This window comes from Eublepharis macularius, chromosome 12, assembly GCF_028583425.1.
Source record: "Eublepharis macularius isolate TG4126 chromosome 12, MPM_Emac_v1.0, whole genome shotgun sequence".
Classification (NCBI taxonomy): Eukaryota; Metazoa; Chordata; class Lepidosauria; order Squamata; family Eublepharidae; genus Eublepharis; species Eublepharis macularius.
This window is the reverse complement of record NC_072801.1, coordinates 24,495,257-24,517,637: the sequence shown is the minus strand read 5'-3', so window position 1 is coordinate 24,517,637 and position 22,381 is coordinate 24,495,257. Positions and strand designations below refer to the sequence as shown.

The window sequence follows — 22,381 nt, the reverse complement described above, 5'->3', positions numbered from 1 at the left end:
CCTGTTTCAACGTAACTAATTAAATCAAAAGCCTCCCCCCTCTGCCTCCCCAAGTTCCTTGTTGACCTTTCCTGCGAATCTGATCCAGCTCATTTGGCAGAAAGACATTATGCTGGGCATAAATGGCATGTGCCCCCTGGAGCTGAGCAAAAACTCAATCCTTGGAAATGGTACAGGAAAATTGAAAACAAAATACGAAAATAAAACAACGTGTAATTAACAAGAATGAGGACTTAATCGAGGCCCTCAATCTCTAATCAATCTCTCCACGCCTGGCTGGGTCCACCAGTGAGCTCCATTGTTATTTTTGATTGTGTGCGCAGGGGTGTGGGACTGGCTGCTGGGCGAATGGCGCACTGTCGAAAAATGCAGCTGGAGACAGTCCGAGTGGCACGATGGTGGCTCTCTCTCCCTGCCTTTGTCAGTCAGGGCAAGAACCTTCCCTGTTCTGTTCTCTCTCTCCTCACTACCGTCAATACTTACTAGTCCATAATGATGCTTTTAGTCTTCCTTATGAAGGAGGCTCAACTTTACAGATTAAAATTTTATTTCAAGATGTTTTCAGACCCTCATAACTCCTCAAACAAATGTGAATCAAACACTAGGCTATGCTCAGGCTGTTAATTTAACAGGTCTCAAAAAAAACCCCTCACAACCCTTTTTATTGCATCAGAACTCTGCCGAATGGATGTGAATGAAGATTTTATTTTGCAGACGCTGTACTACTTTCTTCCTTTAAGAATCTAGATTTTTAAAAATTTGAATTACAGAACAAGTCAACGATCCAGTCTAAAATGTAGTCTAAGCTGACACTGGAGTAACTGGTCAGGATTCTCTGCCCCTGTACCACCAAACCAATTGCACTGATGCTCCTGGTGATACTCATGCACAGAAGGCACTTATCAGCATGCAGGAGTCCCCTGCCAACACCATGCAACTCGTTCCTTGCTTATGCCACTCTCACTCATTCCTCACTTTGGCGCCTTATACACGAGATGGAGATCTGCCGCCTGAACAATCACAGTGCACTTGGGTGCCTAAGAAGGGTTGCCAACTTCCAGGCGAGGTCTGCAGATTTCAGAATACCAAGATCAGTTCCCCTGGAGGAAATGGCAGCTTTGGAGGGTAGATTCTACGGCATTACATCCTGCTAAGCTCCCTCCCCTCACCAAACCCCAGGCTCTACCCCCAAATCTCCAGAAATTTCCCAATTTGGAGTTGGCAATCCTAGTATCAAGTTGTTATAGCTCCCTACAGCAGCTGGCAAGCAGCTCACTCCAACAGCGGGAAGCATCAAATCTTCTGGTTGTCCAACCAAAGGCAGTACTTCTTCTGCCAGGAAAATAGTGGGGGGAAAGTAATGAAAAGGTAGGTGCTACACACACACCTCTCCAGGCATCTCACTTCCCACAGCAGGAGTCCTCCCACCATTTTGATGCTGTGGGAACTTCTGGAATTTTGATATCACGGAGGGAGCATCACCACAAAATGGCTCCCAGTTTGTGGAAAATGGATTAAGTTAAGCTGGGAAGCCCTGCCTAATAAGAAAAAAACACTTTGATGTGCTACAAATAGATTGTATTTCAATTCCTTTGTCCCTTTGTGGGATCACATGAGCAAAAGATAGGTAAGATCAAAAGATTAATTTTCTTATTATTCTGTAAGGTTTCTCCGATTTCTCTCCTCTGTACTTTCAGCAAGGCCATATCTGTTCAAATTGCTCTGTGGAGCCAGACCTGGTCATTCCGTTCTCATTCTTTGCCCCTTTTCTCTAGCTTTTTTGGTTTGGATTCACATAAATAGGCAAACAGCAAAGAGCAGGCCGCAACACAAAATCCTGATTCTGCTTTGAACAGAGGTGTGTATGTATGTGTCCAGTTCCATTTCTGGGCCTGCTCAGATATCGTTTGCCACAACCTAGCAGCAGGCCTCAGGACATCTTCCACAAACCCCTCATCATGGGAAGAAGTAAGCAACTGGATTTCCTTGAAGAATAAAGGAAGGAGAAGAAAGTGTGGAGCAGAGGCTCTTTTCTGAACTTTTGTGCTTAGAGATGTGGAAGGAGAGTGAATTTGGAACAGCCCCCCCCCCCATTTATTTTAGCAAGCGATCTGTAGAACTGGGAAATTGTTGAAGGGAACTAGGAAAAAAAATCAGATGCAAGAAGGAAACATAAGAGAAGGAAGCCAAACAAGCATAGTCTCTGCATACTCCACTGGGTTGCCTGCACATTACAATCACTTACATAAATGCAAGAAATGTATATAACCAGCTAAGACCTTTAATGAAGCAGCAACAGTAATAGACTATGTATCTGCCAAAAAGACCGATAATTGTAATACATTACTTTCCACCACAAAAATCATCTGCATCTAAAATCCTGGCGGAGTGTTTAGATGAGAACTTGAACCGCATTTAATTAAAAAACCCAAACAAAACAGAGACAGCGAGTTGTAAAAATGATACGTGCCTACCCCAGGTGTATGTCAGCAGGGGTTCCAAAAAAGACATTATCTTTTGGTACAGCGTGCACATCTATTGTATCTGGAGGGATTCTCTTAAGTGGGTTGCTAAGGATCCCACCCCCCACAAGATTCATTTAATTGGCAGCATGTGTCCTTGTTCACATATGAGGAGTTAATCTGTTTGTTGGTGCTTAGATCTGAGAGGAACATAAATAGCAGTGGGAAGACACAACAGTTGTGGCAGAAGTGGGGCCTGGTATGAAGACTGGCACAGGTTGGCAGGCAACGCGTGAGTCCTGTTCCAATCACCTACTCCTCCTGTCTTACAGATCTGCTCCCATCAGATACAACTAGAGCCAGTCACCTACAAGGCAACATGAGACTGTCTTCATTTCCAATATCATCACGCATCAAGGGCTTGACGTTTTGTCCAACTCACCTGACCTTTCTGTCTAGCACAAACAGGCAGGTTTGCAGCTTCAGATGCCGACTGCCACCTTGGAGTGAGGTAGCAATTTCCCCCAGGCCAGTTTGGCTAGGGATCCTGATGGTGTTTTGCCATCTTCTGGGCATGGAGCAAGGGTCATTGGGTGTGTGAGTGCAGGGAGGGGGGATATTTGTGAATTTCCTGCATTGTGCAGCTGGTTGGATTAGATAACCTTAGAGGTCCCTTCCAATCCTATGATTCTATTCTGTGATTCTATGACTAAAAGAGAGCTATAATAAACCTGGCTTTGCCCAGAACCAACAAAACACAACAAAACCCGAGTGGCTAAAAGGGAGGGGGGAGGAATTACATGAGAAAAAAATGAGTTGATGCTTCTGAACTGCATAGTAGAAACTGTCTAAGCAAATGAGCCATGGCATAAAAGGGATAAAAGCGTCTGCAGTCTCAAAGAAGGCCGAGATTGAGGAGAGGCTAGGGATCCTGATGGAGTTTTGCCATCTTCTGGGCATGGGGTAAAGGTCACTGGGGGGGGGGGCTGGTATTTGGGAATTTCCTGCAATTTGCAAGGGGTTGAACTAGATGACCCTAGAGGTCCCTTCCAACCCTATGATTCTATGACTGTTCTTGCCACAAGCTGCCTTGGTACAAAGCATTCATGCAACAAACTAGAATGGTATTTGATACCGTATCCTGGTGAGCTAACAGATGCTGATGTTTTGTAGTCCAGTTTCATCACTTTATGCCTGTCAGTGGATAGAGGACAACCCTGATCAAGTAGCTCCTCTACTCCACTTCTAAAGGTAGGCCATGACAATTCTTTGAGACTCTGGATGGAGGAGGGGGGAAATACTCCATTTCAAGGCTTGAAAGAGCAAGACTTGGAAACATTCAACATCCATGCATGCTAAACTGAAAGGCCCAAAGAGAAGTGCTTCGTTTTTAATGAAATCGCTGAATGGCCATTGGCCAGAAGCCGAACAATTAAAGCCCCAATCAGCCTTCTGAGCCACAAGAAAAGAAGAGCACAGACTCCTCGATGTCTTCTAAGTAAATGGAAGATTAAAAAAAAATAAAACCATGGTGTTTGCTGAGCACAGGGGTATGACTGAGACTAACATCACTAATGTCTTGCCACAGATATCGTCTGTGGCAAAACAGCAACAGGAGCAAAATGATGCCTTTAATTTCTGGACCGCAAGCTGAAGCCATATTACCAAAGCAGCAGTTCATTTCTCCCTCCACAAAAACTATGAGTATTACCAGTACTTATTAATGGTGACAGCCGTGTCTGCAAAGTGCCTCATCTCCCCTCAGAGTTGACTGCCCAAAGACAGCATGAATGAACGGGACTGACTGGAGAAGGAACACACTGAGGGCCGCATGGCTGCTCAGAAAATCAGTGCACACAAACCTCTAGGAATAAACATTTATATGTTCCCTTAAGCAAGTGAGCCGTAAAATAGGACTTCAGACAAGGAGAGGCTTATGAATTGACACTGTGATGCCACAACAAAGAATAAAGGGGAAAATGGCAGGGGAGGGTGAGATTAACCCCTTCCTTGGCAAGAATAAATGGGACTCAGTTCTCATGTGGATACACCAAGCATTGCCCACTTGCCAAAAATCTACGGCCAGCTACCCAAGAGATTAGCACTGTAGTGTCATTGGCTGCAGGGAAATGTCGATGCAGTGATCCTCTGGTTCACAACCGTTTGCATGATACGGAAAAGCATGCTTATACGGCATTCATGGAGAGCTGGGAGCTCTTTTAGACTGGCACCTGTTTTACTGCCAGGAAATAACAGAATGTGCCCACTGTCAGGAGGGGGTGAGAACACCAGCCCAACCACCAACTTTGGCAACTAAAGCACAGTTCAGTTGCCATGGGGATGCCCCTCCACCCCCCGTAACAGCTTCCCTTTGGTGAATCATCCCTAACCCAGTAGTTAAGCACTGAGAACGTGAATCATGATAACCACATAAAACATGTCTCCAGAGGTTGCTGGAAGGGACATAGTAGGCCTCGATGTGATGACGTAGATCTACAGGGCAACTACATGTGACCACAGAGAATTTGGATTGGAGGAGGTTGTTTTTGAGCACCCCCCCCCCCCCCGTCCTCCCCTGACAATAATGAGCTCCAGGTGGATTCCACACAGAGAAACCCAGGCATACAAGAGCCCCTGCGTACGGCCCACAATTCACTGCAAGCAGAGAGCAGGCAACAATGAGCCACAATGCACCTAAATTGCTCTCCATTCTTCAGAGCAGATACCTCTGGCCACGGCTACAGGTCTTGGTCCTGAACAGCTACCCGGCTGCTCCACAATCCTCACTCAGTTCTCCCATCTGCTTAATAAAGAGCCACTTTTAAGCATGTCCCCCAGCGGAGCTTAGAATAAGCTCCAAAGCCCATTTCCTTACAGCAGAGGAAAATGCCTAAGACTGATTCCATGGATATAAATTACCCCGCTGCTTGCTGAGGTATCTCTGGCATCCCCCCCCCACCCCCCACCCCCCATTGCAGTGAGCAGATCTTAATTTGGCCATCAAAAAAGGAAAGAGAGTGGAAGAGGGAAGATCGAGCACCCTAAAGCACTCAGATAAACACCCTTTAAAACCAACACCCTCCACCCCCAACCCAACCCATATTATTAATACTTTTCAAGAAAAATATGGACTCCACCAAAATGACTGACCCGGTGTATGTCATCTCAGCAACCGAAGGGCAGATAGGGGAAGAAAAAGAGTATCACACACACACCACCCTCATATGCGGCAAGAAAAGACTAAAGCCTACCTTAAAAATCAAGCAGTCTTCTCTGTGTTCAGCATAGACCGAGGTGAGCCGGTACTGATTCTCACATGTCATGTCAATCTGGTACCCAGTCAGGCTGTAACACGCTTTGCGGAATTCCTGAATCTTGGTCCGGAAAACCTCTTTTAGGCGCTGGTTTTTCAGTTCTGCACTTTCCAATTGTTTCTTTAGATCTGGAAAAGAGAAAAGGGGTTTTGTTTGTTTGTCATTTAAAAATCTGACATCAAATGCACCAGGATGTGAAAACGTTCAGCAAATCAATGTCAATGCCATAAGCAGGACCTGAGTTCACCTGACCCATCCTAGCTCAGAAAGAGATCCACACAGAGAGACATACGAAGGACAAAATTTGAGACCAGTAGCAATTTAGAGACCCATGCAATTTCCCAGGTATACACGTTTTGTGAATAAAAGCTCACTTTTTATGTCTGCATCCTGACTCTAACTGGTCCTTCTGGGTGACATTCGTCACATATTTTAACCTGGATGTAAGGGCTGATGGATCTGCATTCTTGTTTGTATCTTATGAAGTGAGCTTTGACTCATGAAGGCTTATACCCTGGAAAATAAGATACTACTGGACTCAAATTTTGTTCTGCTATTACAGACTAAGATGGCTACCCACTTGAAACATGAAAAACTGAGGCAACAAAAAAGTTCAGGGGAAAAGATGGGGGGAATCTCCCTCCCCCAACAATGTTATAGATCACAATATACAAACCATTATTTCCACACAGAATTGAGTATATAGATGAAGGGACGTCTATCATCTACTAACATCCATAATCCAGATATTTAATCAAAGTATGAATATCCCACCTTTCCATTCAAAGAAGTATCAAAGTGGCTAACAAAGAAAAAACCCCAAAGGGTTTACTATTTGGCATTTCATGATGAAACTGCACCTCTTTAATCTTCCTTCCTTACCATATATGCTGGTCGGGTTCCTGCCATTCCTTACATGGATTGTTCCTCATATTTTGCATTTTTACACTGTTGGATTTCTTTACTCACTGGGACTGGGATCTGTAGCTATAGTAGATCCTGAGCATTCAAACCACTGATAAGTTTATCATCAGTGGAACTGTACATGACAGAAGCCCAACAGAAAACACTTTCAAGTCTTAAGGATGAATGCTGCTGGATGCGACCAGTGGCCCATTTAGTAGACATGGGCATGAATCGAAATACAAATCATATTTCATGATGAATCGGGCCGATTTGTGTTTCATGAAACGTGTTTTGTGGGGCCACACAGTTTTCATGAAATTCACGACTTTTTGGCCCCATTTGTTCGATTCATGAACCATTTGTGATGCCAGACAGGCTGGCGCCGATCCATTGATTCCCTAGGCAACATAGGCCCAGAATGTCTGCAGACCTTTTGTTGCCATTGGAAACCTCAATCTTAGCCCACATAACCTTGATAGGCAGCTCTCCTTGCCAAATGGAGAGCTTCCATTCTGTCCTATACAGCAAGGAGCAGAAGGGTTAATCTGTTAGGCAACTGAGGAGATGGGCCTTCTATAGCCATGGGAACACCAATCTCATCCCTCCAAACCCTGTTAGGCAGGTCTATCTGCCAACCACAGACCTCCTGTTCTGCTCTATGTGAGCGTTTGTTATATAAGGCACCTCTCTCTGCCTCGTGCTTTTAGTTCCAGTAGACAGAGAGAGAGGGAGGATCTGTTGCTGGGATTTGGAGTGAGAGAGAATAGAGTTGAGAGCTTTTGGATGAATGTGCCACTGCTTCAAAAGAGACTGAAAAGCGTCTTTCTTATTTTTCTCACTTGTCCTTGCTGGGAAGGTCTTTAGGTGAGGGTGCCTTTTTTCCTTCACCCCACCCTTTGTTTCTTCTTAATTCTTTTTCTGCTCTTTTGAGGGCTCACATTCTTGTTGTTTCCTTTGGTTTTATTTTGTGCACCTCTCCCACCTGAGCAGGTGTCTGTGTGGTGGTTTCAGGGCCGGATCTAGGGTTGCCGGTGCCCAGGGCAACCCTAGTCCAACCTCGCGCGTGCACTCCCAGCACAGCGTGATTATGTCATTTTGGTAACATCATCACGCAGGGCGGCGGAAGCAGCGTGTGGGGCTGGGAAGCCGCCCATGCCATTTGCCTCGCCACAGGCGAATGGCGCGGGCGGCCTCACAGCCCCCCGCGCTGCCTTTCGCCTACCCCGCAGGACAGGGGGCGGCTGGCTTGCCACACACCGCCTGTCCTGCAGGGCAGGCAAAAGGCAGCACGGGGGGCTGTGAGGCCGCCCGCGCCATGCGCCTGCCCCGCAAGACAGGGGGCGGCTGGCTAACCCCTCTCCTGCGGGGCAGGCAAATGGCGTGGGCGGCCGCGCTGCCCTTTGCCTGCCCTGCAGGACAGGGGGTACGTGGCAAGCCGGCCGCTCCCTGTCCCGTGGGGCAGGCAAAAGGCAGTGCGGGGGGCTGCGAGGCTGCCCGCGCTGCTACCCGTGCGCTCCGGCAGCTGGCAGCTGCTCCCGGCGCCCCCTCCCTGACGGCACTGGGGGCAGACTACCCCCCCTGCCCGCCTCAATCCGGCCCTGGGTGGTTTTGGGGCCCTCCCCTCAAGCCCAGTCTCAGGGCCACTACCTGGCTCTGGGGCCCAGCTTTGTGGGTTCTGGTCAATGTTTTGCAATCTTGGCCAAACTGGGAGGGTGGGTAGAAGACAGCCTGCTGAAGTCTCCCTGTGAGTTTGGCATCTTTGGGTATGAATGGGGCTGTTGAAGAGCCCCGGGTTCTGACGAATCACAAAACTAACGAATCATATCGCAAAACAGGATAATTTCATGGAAGTTCGTGTTTCGTAATTTGTGGAATGTAACGAAACACAAAACTCTAGGGTTTTCATAGGAAAGGTACTCCAACCCTTTGGTTGTTCTCTTCTTCAATCCAGGCTGCCATCCTAAAAACACATAACCAGAAGTAAGCCCTGTTAAACAAAATGAGATTAGAAACTTCTGAATAAGTATGTGCAAAATTGCATTGCAAGTGTTTGGTTTTAAGCATTTTGAATTCCTTCTGTTGCACATTAGAGTCACGAAACTGGTCGCAGATTGAACTGTCAGCGGGGATTCCAGATCCGGTAATCTGCCATTCCGAAACAGCCAACGTGAGTCCAACAGTGAGTAGATGGGAAGTGGCCAAAATTTGCTTCTGTATTTCCCAGCACGAACACTGCTCCCTTAAATTCAGCAACAGTTTTAACGCCCCTGACTGTGTATTAACTGGGTTTGAGCTGCCTGACATTAGATTTGCAGATGGAAAAACTGCTTCAAGCATCTTTGGAAAAGCAGCATGAAAAAACATTAAATAAATAATTGCTCATTTTATAAAACTGGGAACATGCAGGGTTAGCCAGTACAGAAGTAATATAGAGTTGGGAAGAAAAAAAAGGGGGAGGAGAGTCATGCTATCATAAAGAAAACAAAACGCAAAAGAAGAAAACTCACTCCTGGATATCCCCATCCTCTCTTTCTACGTTCATAGGTTCTTGGTAAAGAAGCCCCCAGCAGGCTGGCAGCACAGCAACCCGTATTTAAATCAGCCACTAAGGCTGCTGCCAGCATTGTGAATCCTTCAAGAGGCTACACAACAATTACCATGAATCCTTCACCCAAGGTGCTTTCTGAGTAATTAAACCACAATTTATCCCTCCATTAATTACAGAGACGGGCTTTTGTTAAATACACAGCTGAAGATACTGCCTAAGTCAGCATGTTTTATCAACACAGCAGTCCAAGATTAGCAAAGAGACATTTATTGCCAGAACACACAAAACCTCTTGTTCTTCAAAACCTCTCCCCCACACCTCCCCTCTGCAGCCACATATTATTTTCAGCCATAAAGTTGGGTGAAAAGATGGGAGAAGGTGCTGAGATTTCGACATCTGTGATGTGATGATTTGGGCTGGAATCCCCGGTCTGTTTATCCCAGACCTAGTAGGCCCTTGAAGACATCTAGAAGAAGGGAGGTTGTGAGGGATTTATTTATTTTGATTCATTTATATCCCAACTTTTGCCCCAACAGGGATCCAAAGAGGCTTACAACATCCTCCTCTCCCCCATTTTATCCTCACAACAACTTTGTGAGCTAGTTTAGGCTGAGAAGTTGTGACTGGACCAAGGTCACCTAGTGAGGTTCCATGGCAGAGGTGGGGATTCAAACCTGGGTCTCCCAGATCTTAGTCCAACACTCTAGCCACTATGCCACACTGGATCTCCAGATAAGCCCAAGAAGTCTGAGCAACCCCATCTGAGAGGAAACACAAATTCCCACAGGTCTCTGCCAAATTAATTAGTGCATGACACAAGTCAGTTCCCTTTCTGGCATCGCTGTTCTTCAACAGGCAACTCTCCCCCGCCCCACCTTCTTGGAGGCTCCAGTCCCTTTGATTGAGAAACCAGCCACTGAAATCAGGGGTTTAATTGGGAGTTCTGACCCTGACACTCACCCCATTCGGCTTTCATACAGGCCATCCCAAAACTGGAACTATTCAGAGTAACATTCTCACAGATGCAAGGAACTTTAACTCCCCAAATTGTCCACATTTCAGTGGCAAGCAATTTTTCACTACTGTCAATGACTGCCTGGGCTTTAATATGTCTCAAACGTCCAACTGGAATAAAATTACATTGAAAAAAATAAACACAACCCAGCCTTGGTGAAGTAAATATCCCTCCTCCTAACTGATGGCAGAAACTGCCTTGCCCAAATTTCATAAGATGAGGATCTAGACTTAGGAACTGTCTAAATGGGTTTCTTAGTAAAGTGGCAGAAAGGGTTTGATGACATTTCCTAGGCATTATGTTTGACTCCTCTTTTCCAACTTTTTAGTTCTGCTTCGATGCGGCTTTAAATGCCAGTTTCTTTCCTTCAAAACAAAGCCGCATGTTCTTGTTCTGTCACCTACAGTAAGCAGTCAAATTTGCATTTGGCCCAAAATGCTAACTTTACAGAAGCAAGGTCCTGTTTTTTTCTCATAAAATTGTACAGGATTTGCATGTCTTGTGGCGAGACAACAGGTCACTTCTTGCTACAGCTTGCATGCTACCATTCCTCTCAGCAAAATCTGAAGCTTTTCTGCAGTCTGTCATCTTCTGATGGAAAAGGATCAAAGAATGCTTATTGGGCTGGAGGGGGACTTCAAACTGGGCTGACCGGCGTGGCAGAACACATCCCTCTGTCTGTATAATCTTAACCAGACAGAAATCAGGTGCGTGCATGTTCTTTTTTCTCGGCACTTTGGCTGGTCATCCTGACTTATGTCATATCCAGAAATGGCTTCCTTTACTTGATCTCCAAATTGCAAAAGCAGTTGTGTGGATATTTGAGAGGGGGGGGTCACAAACCCATTGCTGTCAGAGCCTGTTGCTAATGGTGTGGCCATCACTCACTTCTAGCATTAAGGGAACTCAAGACACTGCTATTTTCAGGAAACATCTTTATATAGCCTTTTTAAAAACAAAATTGAAATGTTTGAAAACAAAAATCCCTATATTTGGACACCTGCTGAGGATAACTGCCAGGGTTTGCTTTGCATTGATGTTTTGCCACAAAGACAGAGCTGAAAATGTGTTTTGGTGAAAACTTAGCTGGTCTAAATTAAAAACAATGAAGAGCAAATATAAATATCAGATTCAAATTGGATTCAACTGTTGTGCAACTTTTAAATTTTTGTTCAAAAAATGGAATCTGAATACAAATTTAACAAAGCCAAGCCTGAATACTGATAATCTCTAGAAGCTGAATTTATGACTTTCACCTTGTACCAGCCGGGATATAACACAAGTGATGCTTGTTCAACCTAAAAAAAAAAATCAAAAGCGACCACAGGCAGACAGCCTCCTCAACTGCTGCTGAGGGGGATAGGGATATGCAATCTCTCTTCTCCCACTGATGGGAAAACAGGCAGGGGTGGAGAAGGTAAAAATTTTGAACAGGTGAACAGTAGGAAGGGGAAAGGATAGGGTTGGGCTGTGGGTGAGAATCTGAGGTGGGGATACGGGGGCATGATGCTGGCAGTATTATAACATTACTTCCAGTAAAAAAGGAAGTGACAAAGGTTGCTCTAGGAATTGCCAGACTATCTGTAGTAAAACCATAGAATTTCTGGTGATTCCTAGAGCTACCCTATGTATGGAAATGATGAAGCAGCCTTGCTGACTATCCTCTGGCCTGCAGCCATACCCTTCAAGACTGCTTTTCAGCAGAAACCAAGCCAATAAACCAGGAAGCTGTTTACACCTCCTCCAGGCAAGCTCTTGCTTGGTTTCTAATCACATACACTGAAACACTGATTTTCTGTGGTGACACCCAGGAAGACAGTATCTCTCTCTGGAGGCCAAGTATAATATATACTACAGCAACAGGTCTCGTACAATGTTTATTAACATGGGCTTGTTTCAGGACATCATGACCTGAGAAGCTCACCATCCATCTCATGCTCAGGGAATCTAAATCTCCTCAATATAAATCAATCCTCTCTGCTCTTAGTCTAGGAAAGCAATTTCTGTGGGTCAGAGAGAAGAGGACAGACTTGCTGGCATAAATTCTTTGCAACTGTTGGCGGACAGATTGAATCAAGAGCTTGAGACCTTCAAACCAGTCCAAACACAGCTACTTTCCAGCCTCCCTCTCCTGATATGCCTCCTCTGGAAGAAGAATGTGACGAAAGAAAAATTGTCAAAGAATCCTACCAATAAGACAGCATTTAGGATATGAGCTGGTTAGCGGCTTAGGATGGGGTGGTGGTGGTGTCTTTCCTTTTTTGCTTTTAAGTTAGGGGTCTCGGCAAGAGCAGGAGAAGGGAGAATGATGTCATGCCAATGGTACAATATAACTTCAGGGGAACACTGAGAAGTGATGTACAGTTGGCATATCTGGGTTGGGAAATTCCTGGAGATTTGGAGGCAGATCTTGGGAAAGGGAAGGAGCTTTGCAGGGTATAATGCCATACAGTCCACCCTCCAAAGCAGCCATTTGCTCCATGGGAATTGATCTCTGGAGATTATCTGTAATTCCAGGAGTTCTCCAGGCTCAACCTGGAAACTGCCAACAGTATTTCAATAGTTGGCCTCTCCCCATGCGAATTCTTGAAACTTATTTCAGAGGAATTTTGCCAGGTGGCATGAAAGGTTAGTGTTCGAAAAGCAGTAAATCTAAGGCTCCCTCAAGCTTACAAAACAAACTTTGTGATTCTTTGATACCAGTGTCTTTAGGAGATTTTTAAGCTGTACTGAAATGGGGCTTGAGACACCAAAAAAGCCTTTCTTATTAATACTGAGAAATCTAGGACTTTGCATTATTAGCTTTCTTTTTGTAGTACCTGCTCCTCAAATCTTTTCCAAAACACTTACATGTGCATTCCTGAATAATTCACCCTGTTTTGAATAAATAAAATAAGGGATGGGGTTTTTTTTGGCATCATCTAAAGAAAATATCACAGCTTCTGTTCTTACACTGCCATAACTTTTGGAACTGTCAAAATAAATCAGTACTAACGGGTAAATCCTTTGGGGATACCTAGATCAGATTAGAGTCTGGTCCACAAGCAATGGTGCTAGTCACATCAAAACAGAAGAAAGGCTGATTTTGACCAAGTAACAATGCCAGTACAGGTCAACTTATCTAACACAATTCTAATTTAGTCATAGCTGTTAAATGCATTAAGTCTCCAGCCTCAAGAGCATACAGACTTCAAAGTCACTGGACAAAGAATCCAGCTGAAAGGACAAACGTTTTTAAGTACCAAGTATTCTTACTTTAGCACACTAGCTAAATAGTGTAGGGCCTTATTGTGAGATAACTCATCTCCATAACATCATCATAAAAGAATAGCTCATCAGAGAGCTTGCCACAGTTCCATAAAACAAGGACTTCTTTGCAAACATCATTTAGAAAATTCCAGCCTGTTTTTAACAACAACAACAACGTTCGATTTATATACCGGCCTTCAGGACAACTTCATGCCCACTCAGAGCGGTTTACAAAGTATGCTATTATTATACCCACAACAAAACAACCTGTGAGGTGGGTGGGGCTGACTGAGCTCCAGAGAACTGTGACTGGCCCAAGGTCACCCAGCTGGCTTCAAGTGGAGGAGTGGGGAATCAAACCTGGCTCTCCAGATTAGTCACGTGCTCTTAACCACTACACCAAACTGGCTCTCATTTTCTGCTCTGTCCTCCCATACTTAATGTCTTCCCACTGCTTGAAGCCATCCTTTACCAATACAAGATAATAGCTGTTCATGCTTAGAGACTCCCTTAAATCGGGGCCCCCAATTTTGTTGAGCCTGTAGACACTTTGAATTTTGGGGAAGGCTAGTGGGCACCATCATGGGCAACCATGGGTATGGGGAGTGGGTAGCAATGGGAGGCAGGACCTATCACCAAATGGCTGCTATGATAGGGAACAATTACAGATGGTTGCCAAGTTGCAAGCCAAATATCCTCTTATGATGGGAGCCTTTGTTTCAAAGATCCAATGGTAATGCCTCCTGGATTCTTCTGAAGTATCTCCTGCTTTAATGAGGAGGAGAAAAGCCAGGATCCCTTCTTCACTTCAGGCAACAAGCAAGTAGCTCCCCAGAAGATGCGCTGGTGGATGCCATGGTGCCCTGGGTACCACTTTGGGGATCTCTGCCATAAATGCATCAGGGTTGAGCTTAAAGCACCTAGAACAGCTGATGTTTAAACAGTGACACCCTGTTCTATACCTTGTTTACAAACTTCAAGGACTTCCACATCTCATCATTTCACAACACAGAAGTTCTTCCTTGGTCATGGGTGCACACCAAAGGCTCAATTTCCAAAGACATCCAAAAAATGAAACCTGCAAGCAGGATGAGAGGCAGCTGCCACACACTTGGAGGGCAAACAGCGGGTAACCCTCGGAACTAGGATGCTTCTAAACATCAAGATACTGTGTCGTTATGATGGCTAAGGGCCACCAACTTGCCTCTCTTTGACCCAAGCACAAGAAACTGCCAGCATATACCGAATGACCATGATTTTTGTCTTCCACAAAACCTGGAATTTCACTTATAATGGACTTTTACTCTTCTTCTTCTTAAATCTTTTGCATCCAATACTCTATAGCCAGTTTGATGTTGTGGTTAAGAGCAACGGGACTCTAATCTAGAGAACCGGATTTGCTTCCCCACTCCTCCACTTGAAGCCAGCTGGGTGACCTTGAGTCGGTCACAGCTTTCTCAGCCCCGGATAATAATAACATACGTTGTAAACCTCTCTGAGTGGGTGTTAAGTTGTCCTATTGTTGTTATTACATAGAGTACCAGTCGTCTCCTATTTTGGTCCTTTTTTGACTCCAGAAATTTTAACAATTTTTTTAATGCCACCTATTGTGTTCCAGAGCTGCTTCCGTTGCTTAAGCCTTGAGTCAAACACTCATTTCCATTCTTAGTTTATGACACACAGGGGTTTGCAATACTGTATGAAGGACACCATATAAAAAATAAATGGCATTTTATCAACTAAAGGCTAACGGGAGAGGAGCAGCAGGGAACATTTGGAGCTCCACGCCTTTATGAGCTCCACTCCAGAGAGATAAAAATCCACTTGTTTGATTTTTATGGGGTGCTTTTAGAGCCAGGGTGGAGTAGGGAGGGGCGGAGAAGCTGTCACAACATTTGCAAGGCAGAACATTTCTTTAACGCCCTCCACGGCTGAGCAAATTTGAATTAGACTAGAGAGAAAGAAAAAGAAATCCTTGCATTATATGATACAGCAGCCCAGAATTTAAATTAAAACAGAACTGGTCATTTAATTTCAGGGTCATTTTCTGTTGTCTTGACAATCACATTCAACTAATGACAGAGGTCCTCAATGTGGTGCCTGTGGCACTGGGGTATCTGTCAACACATTTCCAAGTGTTTCCAAGGGTCAGGTGGGGCTTTTGCCCAGCAAGGGCTTCTGATTGGCCATGGGAAGTTTGATTTGCTGTGCGGATTTTAAAAACTCTCAAAATCTTTGCTTTTGTCCACAGCTGCTATCAAAGCACAAGGATCTTCACTGTGTGACTGAAAGTAAGCTGTATGTTAGCCTATTTTTCAACAATAGGTTCTTTGTAAAGGCCTCCTGTTAGTAAAACTTCTGCCTGAAATGTTGAAGAGGTACTATTAGAGTTATGTATAACTTTACTCCCTGACATTTTGCGTTTACCGCTGCCTTTTGTGGCAACCATTTTGTAACTGCACCCACCACCCTGTTTCAGAATTCCAATCCAAAGGTGCCCACAGGCTCAAAAAGGTTGGAGACCTCTGCTCTACACTCAATCTCTCTAATGCTGGTCTTTTTGTGTGTAGTGTCAATTGTGGCTTGTTTTGTTTCCTTTTCCTTTTCACCTCTCCCTCGATTTCCTGCGCACTTCTAATTAATGGAGCCCACAGTCAGATGGCTGGCCCAGGCAGAAAGCAAAAATGCCGAATCCTTGAACATAGTGAAAGGAGAAACTGGAGTGCCCTGGGGGGTAAATAGATTCATTTTATGGATCAGGTGAAAAGCTGATCTGAACTCTATATTTGGTCCTGATTAGGATGCGCTACCATTTACTCAGGCAGTGAAGCCTTGGACACAGATTGCCTGGTAACATGGAAGGTTAGTTGCTCATGGAACCTAATGAGTCATTGTCCACATTCTGAGAGGAAAAGGCACTTGTTAGATTGGCTAGGATTAAAACTTCATATAGGGGCAGGATGGGAGCACTAGGAAGAATTTCTGGATGGTAGCTAAGCAACAGGAACGCCAAAGATAAAATACTCTGAAGGAAACAGCGGAATGGATGACTGACTAAGAAACAAGGGCTTCAAAGAAGGGCAGATAGTGAATGAGACTTGAAGGAGGGAAGGAGAAGGACAAGACAGATTGGAAACTTGCCTGGCTTTCCTTCACCCTGTAACTCTGCCTTGGATATTCAAGTGACATGAAAATACCTCCTCCTGAAAGCCACTGCCAGTGAGATTGTACAAGACTGATCTTGATGGACCAAGGATCTGGTTCAACAGAAAGCAGTTTCATGTGTGACTGGCACCAGATCTGCTGAGACCTAAGCAGAGGTCCTAGCAAGCTCTATTGCCTTAGATGTCTCTAACTGGAACTCGACTGGGGACCTAGGAATTCAAACCACAGACTTAGTAAATGAGCCATAATAGTTCACTTCCCCTAGCTGTCTAATTTCTATCCTCAGCTAGAGACAGGATGAACTGCATCCACTTTCACTTGTCTCTCTTCCACCAATGCAAGACAACTTTGTAGAAAGGTCAGACTGGTATTTTGTATTTGCATACACAGCCCGGATTAATGGAATTGTTTCCACTGTGAACAGCATGGCACCGAGGCTGTGGATCTGTACTGTTTTACCTCATTAACAGGAGCAAAGAACATCAGAATTGAGTGAAAGCAGTGTTCTAATTTTAAGATGGACTTTCTTGTGGGAAATAACATCTCCTGAAATCTGATTTAACTCCTTCCAATTCTGCTCCTTCAAACCATTGCCATTATTTTACACTTAAGCACACCTTCAGACCAAGGAAATGTTGTCAAGCCTATCACATGCCCCCACATCCTCCTTCCTTCCTCCAGTCCTTCAGCTAAGACTAAACAGCTTGTTTTCTACACAGAACATCACCTCTGGGAACACTCGGAGATGGCCCTTGGCCTCCTCTTTCAAACCCAGAGCAGGGGGTTCTGCTCCCGTATTTATTGGGGGCATTCGTCATGTTCTATTTTGCTTCCTGAAGTCCACTTTATGAAAGCAATCTTTTAAAAGACAATACTGCTTAGGCAGAAGGAAACAGCCAGTCCTGTAGGGAGGCGGCCTGGGGGAAAAGCAACATGAGTCCGGGGGGGGGGGGGGGAGGAAGTTCTTCGTTGAACAACAAAATTGAAGGAATGGTAACCCCTCTGAGGGGGACTGGATGCTTGAAAAGAGAGAAAATCTTCTTGGTAGCTAGGCTTTCAATCATATCAGTCTGCCCTTAGCACTCGCTAGCCTTAGAGGGACCCTTTCCTACTGTGAGGGACAGATTATTGGCTTCAATACACAAGCCGGGGGCATGGCCATAGGGTCTGGAAATGACCAATGTACCTGCAGCAAATACCCAAAGGCCATTGCAGGGCCAAGCCCATGGGTAGGGAGGAAGATCTCGGAAGGCGGCATCATGCCGAGTCTCATTTGCAGTCTCTGAATTATTAATTGCATGCTCACTTCAAAACTATTTCAGTTTTAAATTTTTAAATATTTAATAATTTGGGTATTAAATATTCATGCAATTTTATTAGAAAAAATTTTGGGAGGAGAGGTTCAGCAGTAAGGATCTAATTGTTAAGTTTATCATTGGGAACTGATTGGCCATTCACTGAAGCTTCTGTGAAGTTTATTAAGGAAGGAGAGAGGCAAGGGAAATACTAAATGCCCAGAGACCCAATACAACTGCACTACAACCTCCGCTAAGTGGCTTGTCCATGCTTTCTTTTAAAAATAAACCTCTTCTTTTCATAAAATGCGAAGTGAACCTTGTTAACTTGGAATAAGGGACTTCCCTCCTGATAGTTAAAAGTTCTTTTATCCACTTAGTGCCACCTAAAGTGATTGCATTCAGCCTTTAGAGTTCTGTGTTGTATCTCCTCCCTGCCCTGACTCCAATTATGTTTCGGACTGAAGAGTCCAGGCATTGGTTGTTGGGGGTTTTCCGGGCTGTATTGCCGTGGTCTTGGCATTGTAGTTCCTGACGTTTCGCCAGCAGCTGTGGCTGGCATCTTCAGAGGTGTAGCACCAAAAGACAGAGATCTCTCAGTGTCACAGTGTGGAAAAGATGTAGGTCATTTGTATCTACTCAGGAGGGGTGGGGTTGAGCTGAGTCATTCTGTAAGAGTTTCCCAGGGTGTGGAATGCTAATGGCGGGAGGCTTCACTGAATCCTGAGGAGGTTCTTTTGCATATGGATTGGTGCTTGATGTGCACATCAAGCACCAATCCATATGCAAAAGAACCTCCTCAGGATTCAGTGAAGCCTCCCGCCATTAGCATTCCACACCCTGGGAAACTCTTACAGAATGACTCAGCTCAACCCCACCCCTCCTGAGTAGATACAAATGACCTACATCTTTTCCACACTGTGACACTGAGAGATCTCTGTCTTTTGGTGCTACACCTCTGAAGATGCCAGCCACAGCTGCTGGCGAAACGTCAGGAACTACAATGCCAAGACCACGGCAATACAGCCCGGAAAACCCCCAACAACCATCGTTCTCCGGCCGTGAAAGCCTTCGACAATACATAGTCCAGGCATTGTTGCTTAAATAAATGAAGCAAAATTGTATGTATTTACTTAATTTCCTTTTAATTTTCCATGCCATTCCAAAATGTGTGGAGGCTCTCCACATATTTAGATGCTCTTGCTAGGGACTGCTGTGGCAAAGGAGAGGATTCAAAATAGCAGAGCGAGCCATGGAGAGCACTTTGGAATGGGTAGTTGTATCTCCTAGCTATAAAAAAGACACGTTCTAGTTTCTCACATCCTTATTAGCAAAACGGGACTCTAGTTTTAAAACTCACTCGTCTCAAGTGATGAAACCTAGAAACTTGCTTTGAACCAAATTTTTGACGTACTTTGATTCTCAGCCACCATTTTACTAGCCTCTCTCCCACTCAGCCTTTGTGATTTTTTTTCTGCCAGAACATGAGTTCAGAGCCTGAAAGGAGCCAAATCCGGTGAAATTCCTCATAGTCTCAATATGCTCACTGGGAAACAGTAGCCAACACCTCAGAGAAACAAGCAGTTTCCCCTTACTTGGCCCTCGGGCCATCAACTGTAAACTCTTGATAATTAATCAAGAGTGTTTTAGTTCCAAGGATCTGGCTGCCTTAGTCCTCAAGCCTGAGAAACAACGAATATCACCAAAATTAGAGCTTCCCACTGTTCCTAGTCCAAACTGAACTAATTTTGACTAGAGGATTTCCCAATATAAATCCCAGCTCAGACAGGCAACTCAAAATGCCCCCAATCCACTGCTTTACCTGCCCAAAGACCTTCCTTTACTTGGGAAGGGGCTATGGCTCAGTAGCGGAGCATCGAGGTCCCAGGTTCAATCCCTGGCATCTCCAGTTAAAAGGATCAGGGGGTAGATAACACAAAAGACTTTCACTTGAGATCCTGGAGAGCCGCTGCCAGTCTGAGAAAACTGAGGTTGATGGACCAATGGTAGCTTCATGTGTTTATCTGGAAACATCCCCAGGATGTGGGAGTTCTCTCCTTCTCATCTTCAGCCAATCAGAGTGCATACATGTTAGGTCTCCAGGATCTGGGCATTTGAAACCAGAATGTTCCAAATCATACACATGCTCCATTCTTGCTGTGCACAACTGAGAGAAGCACTTAGCCTTGTCAGATCTGGTTTGAAAGTTCTCTGTTTTCCTGCTGGCTTCACCCTTTCTGGTTCTAGGCACTTGGTGACAAGTCTCCATTTATTTTATTTATTAATTCATGATGTTTTTATGACACTTCTCCAGGAACCTCCCCAGAAAGGTATTGTTTAAAATCCAGCATTTAAAAAAACCCTACCCAACATAAAAACATAAATCATTAAACATACAGACTGACAGCTTAAAGCAACCATTTTCAAGCTAAAAGAGTGTTTTAAAAAAATCAAACCTTTACTTAAAAGCCTGTCTCTGTAATGTGTTTCAAAACTACAGGTGGGCTTGGCTGCTTTCTACTTTGTGGACTGTTGCCTGCCCAAATGTTTGGGCCACCCAGGACTTGGATGGGCGCTTGGACACTGTGCAGATACACAGCTATCAGCCTCAGCTTCAACCTTGTTTCCTTCTTTTTGAGTGATGCTTATTGCACATTGTGTATATGTGTATTTCTATCTTTAGCACAGCATTATAGTACTGATAGGCATCACTCTTGCTTAACTTCAATGTTACTACTTATGTGTGTTACTTCCTTGAATGAACTAACTCTTATTTCATCCTATTCAAGATTTCGGTACTTCTAAACTTGTGCTAGAAACCACATTGCTTTGTCAACAATTCTTTGGTTGCCATATGTGTTGGCTTTGTCCAGGCTGGGTTTGTTCCCCTTAACCTGTGTATAAAACCGTACCAGCAGCTATCAGGAATGGAAGTCAATGGCAGAAAGGTTTCCTTCTTACATGCAGATCACTCTAGTGGGGAGTGGAAAACATGGCCCATTCACACAGACCACGTGAACCATCAGGAAAGGCAGTGTAAAAATGTTTTAATAGATAAATAAAAATAAGTAAGGTTGATCTGTCTCTCACCACAAAAGTTACCACAGGGGTTCTTAGGGAGCCACCTAGTGGTATACCCAAGTTGAAAACACAAATATCCATTCCTCTCATGTTTCTTTGTGTGTGTGTGGTGGGGGGAGACCCACACTTGCATTAAGGGGGAGAAAATGCCAAACTGTGGGAAAATGGCAGTTCTGGGTTCATTCCAATGAGTCAGTGTTGACACTGTGAGAATTCATCTTAATTAGATTGGATGATACACTAAGATGAGACATTTACAAGCTGCGGTAATAATGCGTGGGATGGCACCTGTGTTTCAAAGTAAAGTTTTATATTGGGGCTATGAAGAGGAACAGGATACTGGACTGGCACTGAGAAGCAAAGGCTGAAAAATTGATACCCTCACAAAACTCTTTAACTGACATTTTGTCAGATTTCAGAACATCTGGCAAGGAAGCTCTGTTGCACACAGGTTATAGGGTTGCTCACATATCCTAGGGGGTGCACTCACTATTCACACAAAGACTGGCCAAGCCCTGCACAAAGGAAGAGGGCCTCTTAGAACACACCCTATATAATACTGTGCCCTCCCACTTCAGGTGAAGATGGAAGAGCAGCGGGCAGGATGCTTGGAAGGAAGTTAGTTTGACATCACTGGCCTTCTTATTGGAGACCCTCCAAAAAACATTCTGAGAAAATCCAGAGTTCCCCAAGACATCTACTGGCCCAAAAGAATTTATTTTACTTTACTTTATTTATCTCTCACCTTTTCTCCCCAATGAGGAGCCAAAGAGGCTTACATATACCATTCTCCTCTCTTCCATTATCCTCACAACAGTCTTGTTAGTTAAATTAGGCTGAGAGTGTTTGGCCCAAGATCATTCGGCCAGCTTCCATGGCATAGTGGGGAACCAAATCTGTGTTTCCTGGATCATAGTCAGTCAATCTAACCACTATACTACACTGGATCCTCTGCATCCCTTGTTTTGGCTGGATGAACTTTGCAGTCATTCCAACCGCCCATTCTTTGTCTCCTGCCTTCAGTTTCTTCTGAACACAAGAAGTTGCTTAAATCCTGATCTGTGGAGAAGGGGATCTCATGTTCCCGTCTCTCTCTATTATGAACGTGCCTTTCCTACTGTGCTGGAACTTGTACAGTTTCCACAAAAGATGACATCTGAGCCCTGAAATTATATGCAAATTAACAACCTCACATCTGACGATTATAACTGCTGGCTCTCCAACCACCGTGTTGAGTAATTTCTTCGCTGGCTTTCAAACAAGAGGGGCATTCCCACATTATTAACATCTCACTCTGGCAAAGTGTTTGTCAACTTTCATTAAAAAAAAATCTGAAAAAAATACCA

General features: G+C 44.5%; 1 protein-coding gene across 5 annotated transcripts in view; it reads right to left on the bottom strand.

Annotated features, from left to right (window-relative positions):
• The window catches only part of MAD1L1 (mitotic arrest deficient 1 like 1), a 545,441-nt gene that overhangs the window by 133,350 nt on the left and 389,710 nt on the right, over positions 1 to 22,381 (bottom strand). For all 5 annotated transcript variants that reach the window (XM_054992881.1, XM_054992882.1, XM_054992885.1 and 2 more), the window contains one exon: positions 5,714 to 5,904. In XM_054992881.1, the coding sequence (XP_054848856.1) occupies positions 5,714 to 5,904 (191 nt within the window). The remainder of the gene's footprint in view (positions 1 to 5,713; positions 5,905 to 22,381) is intronic.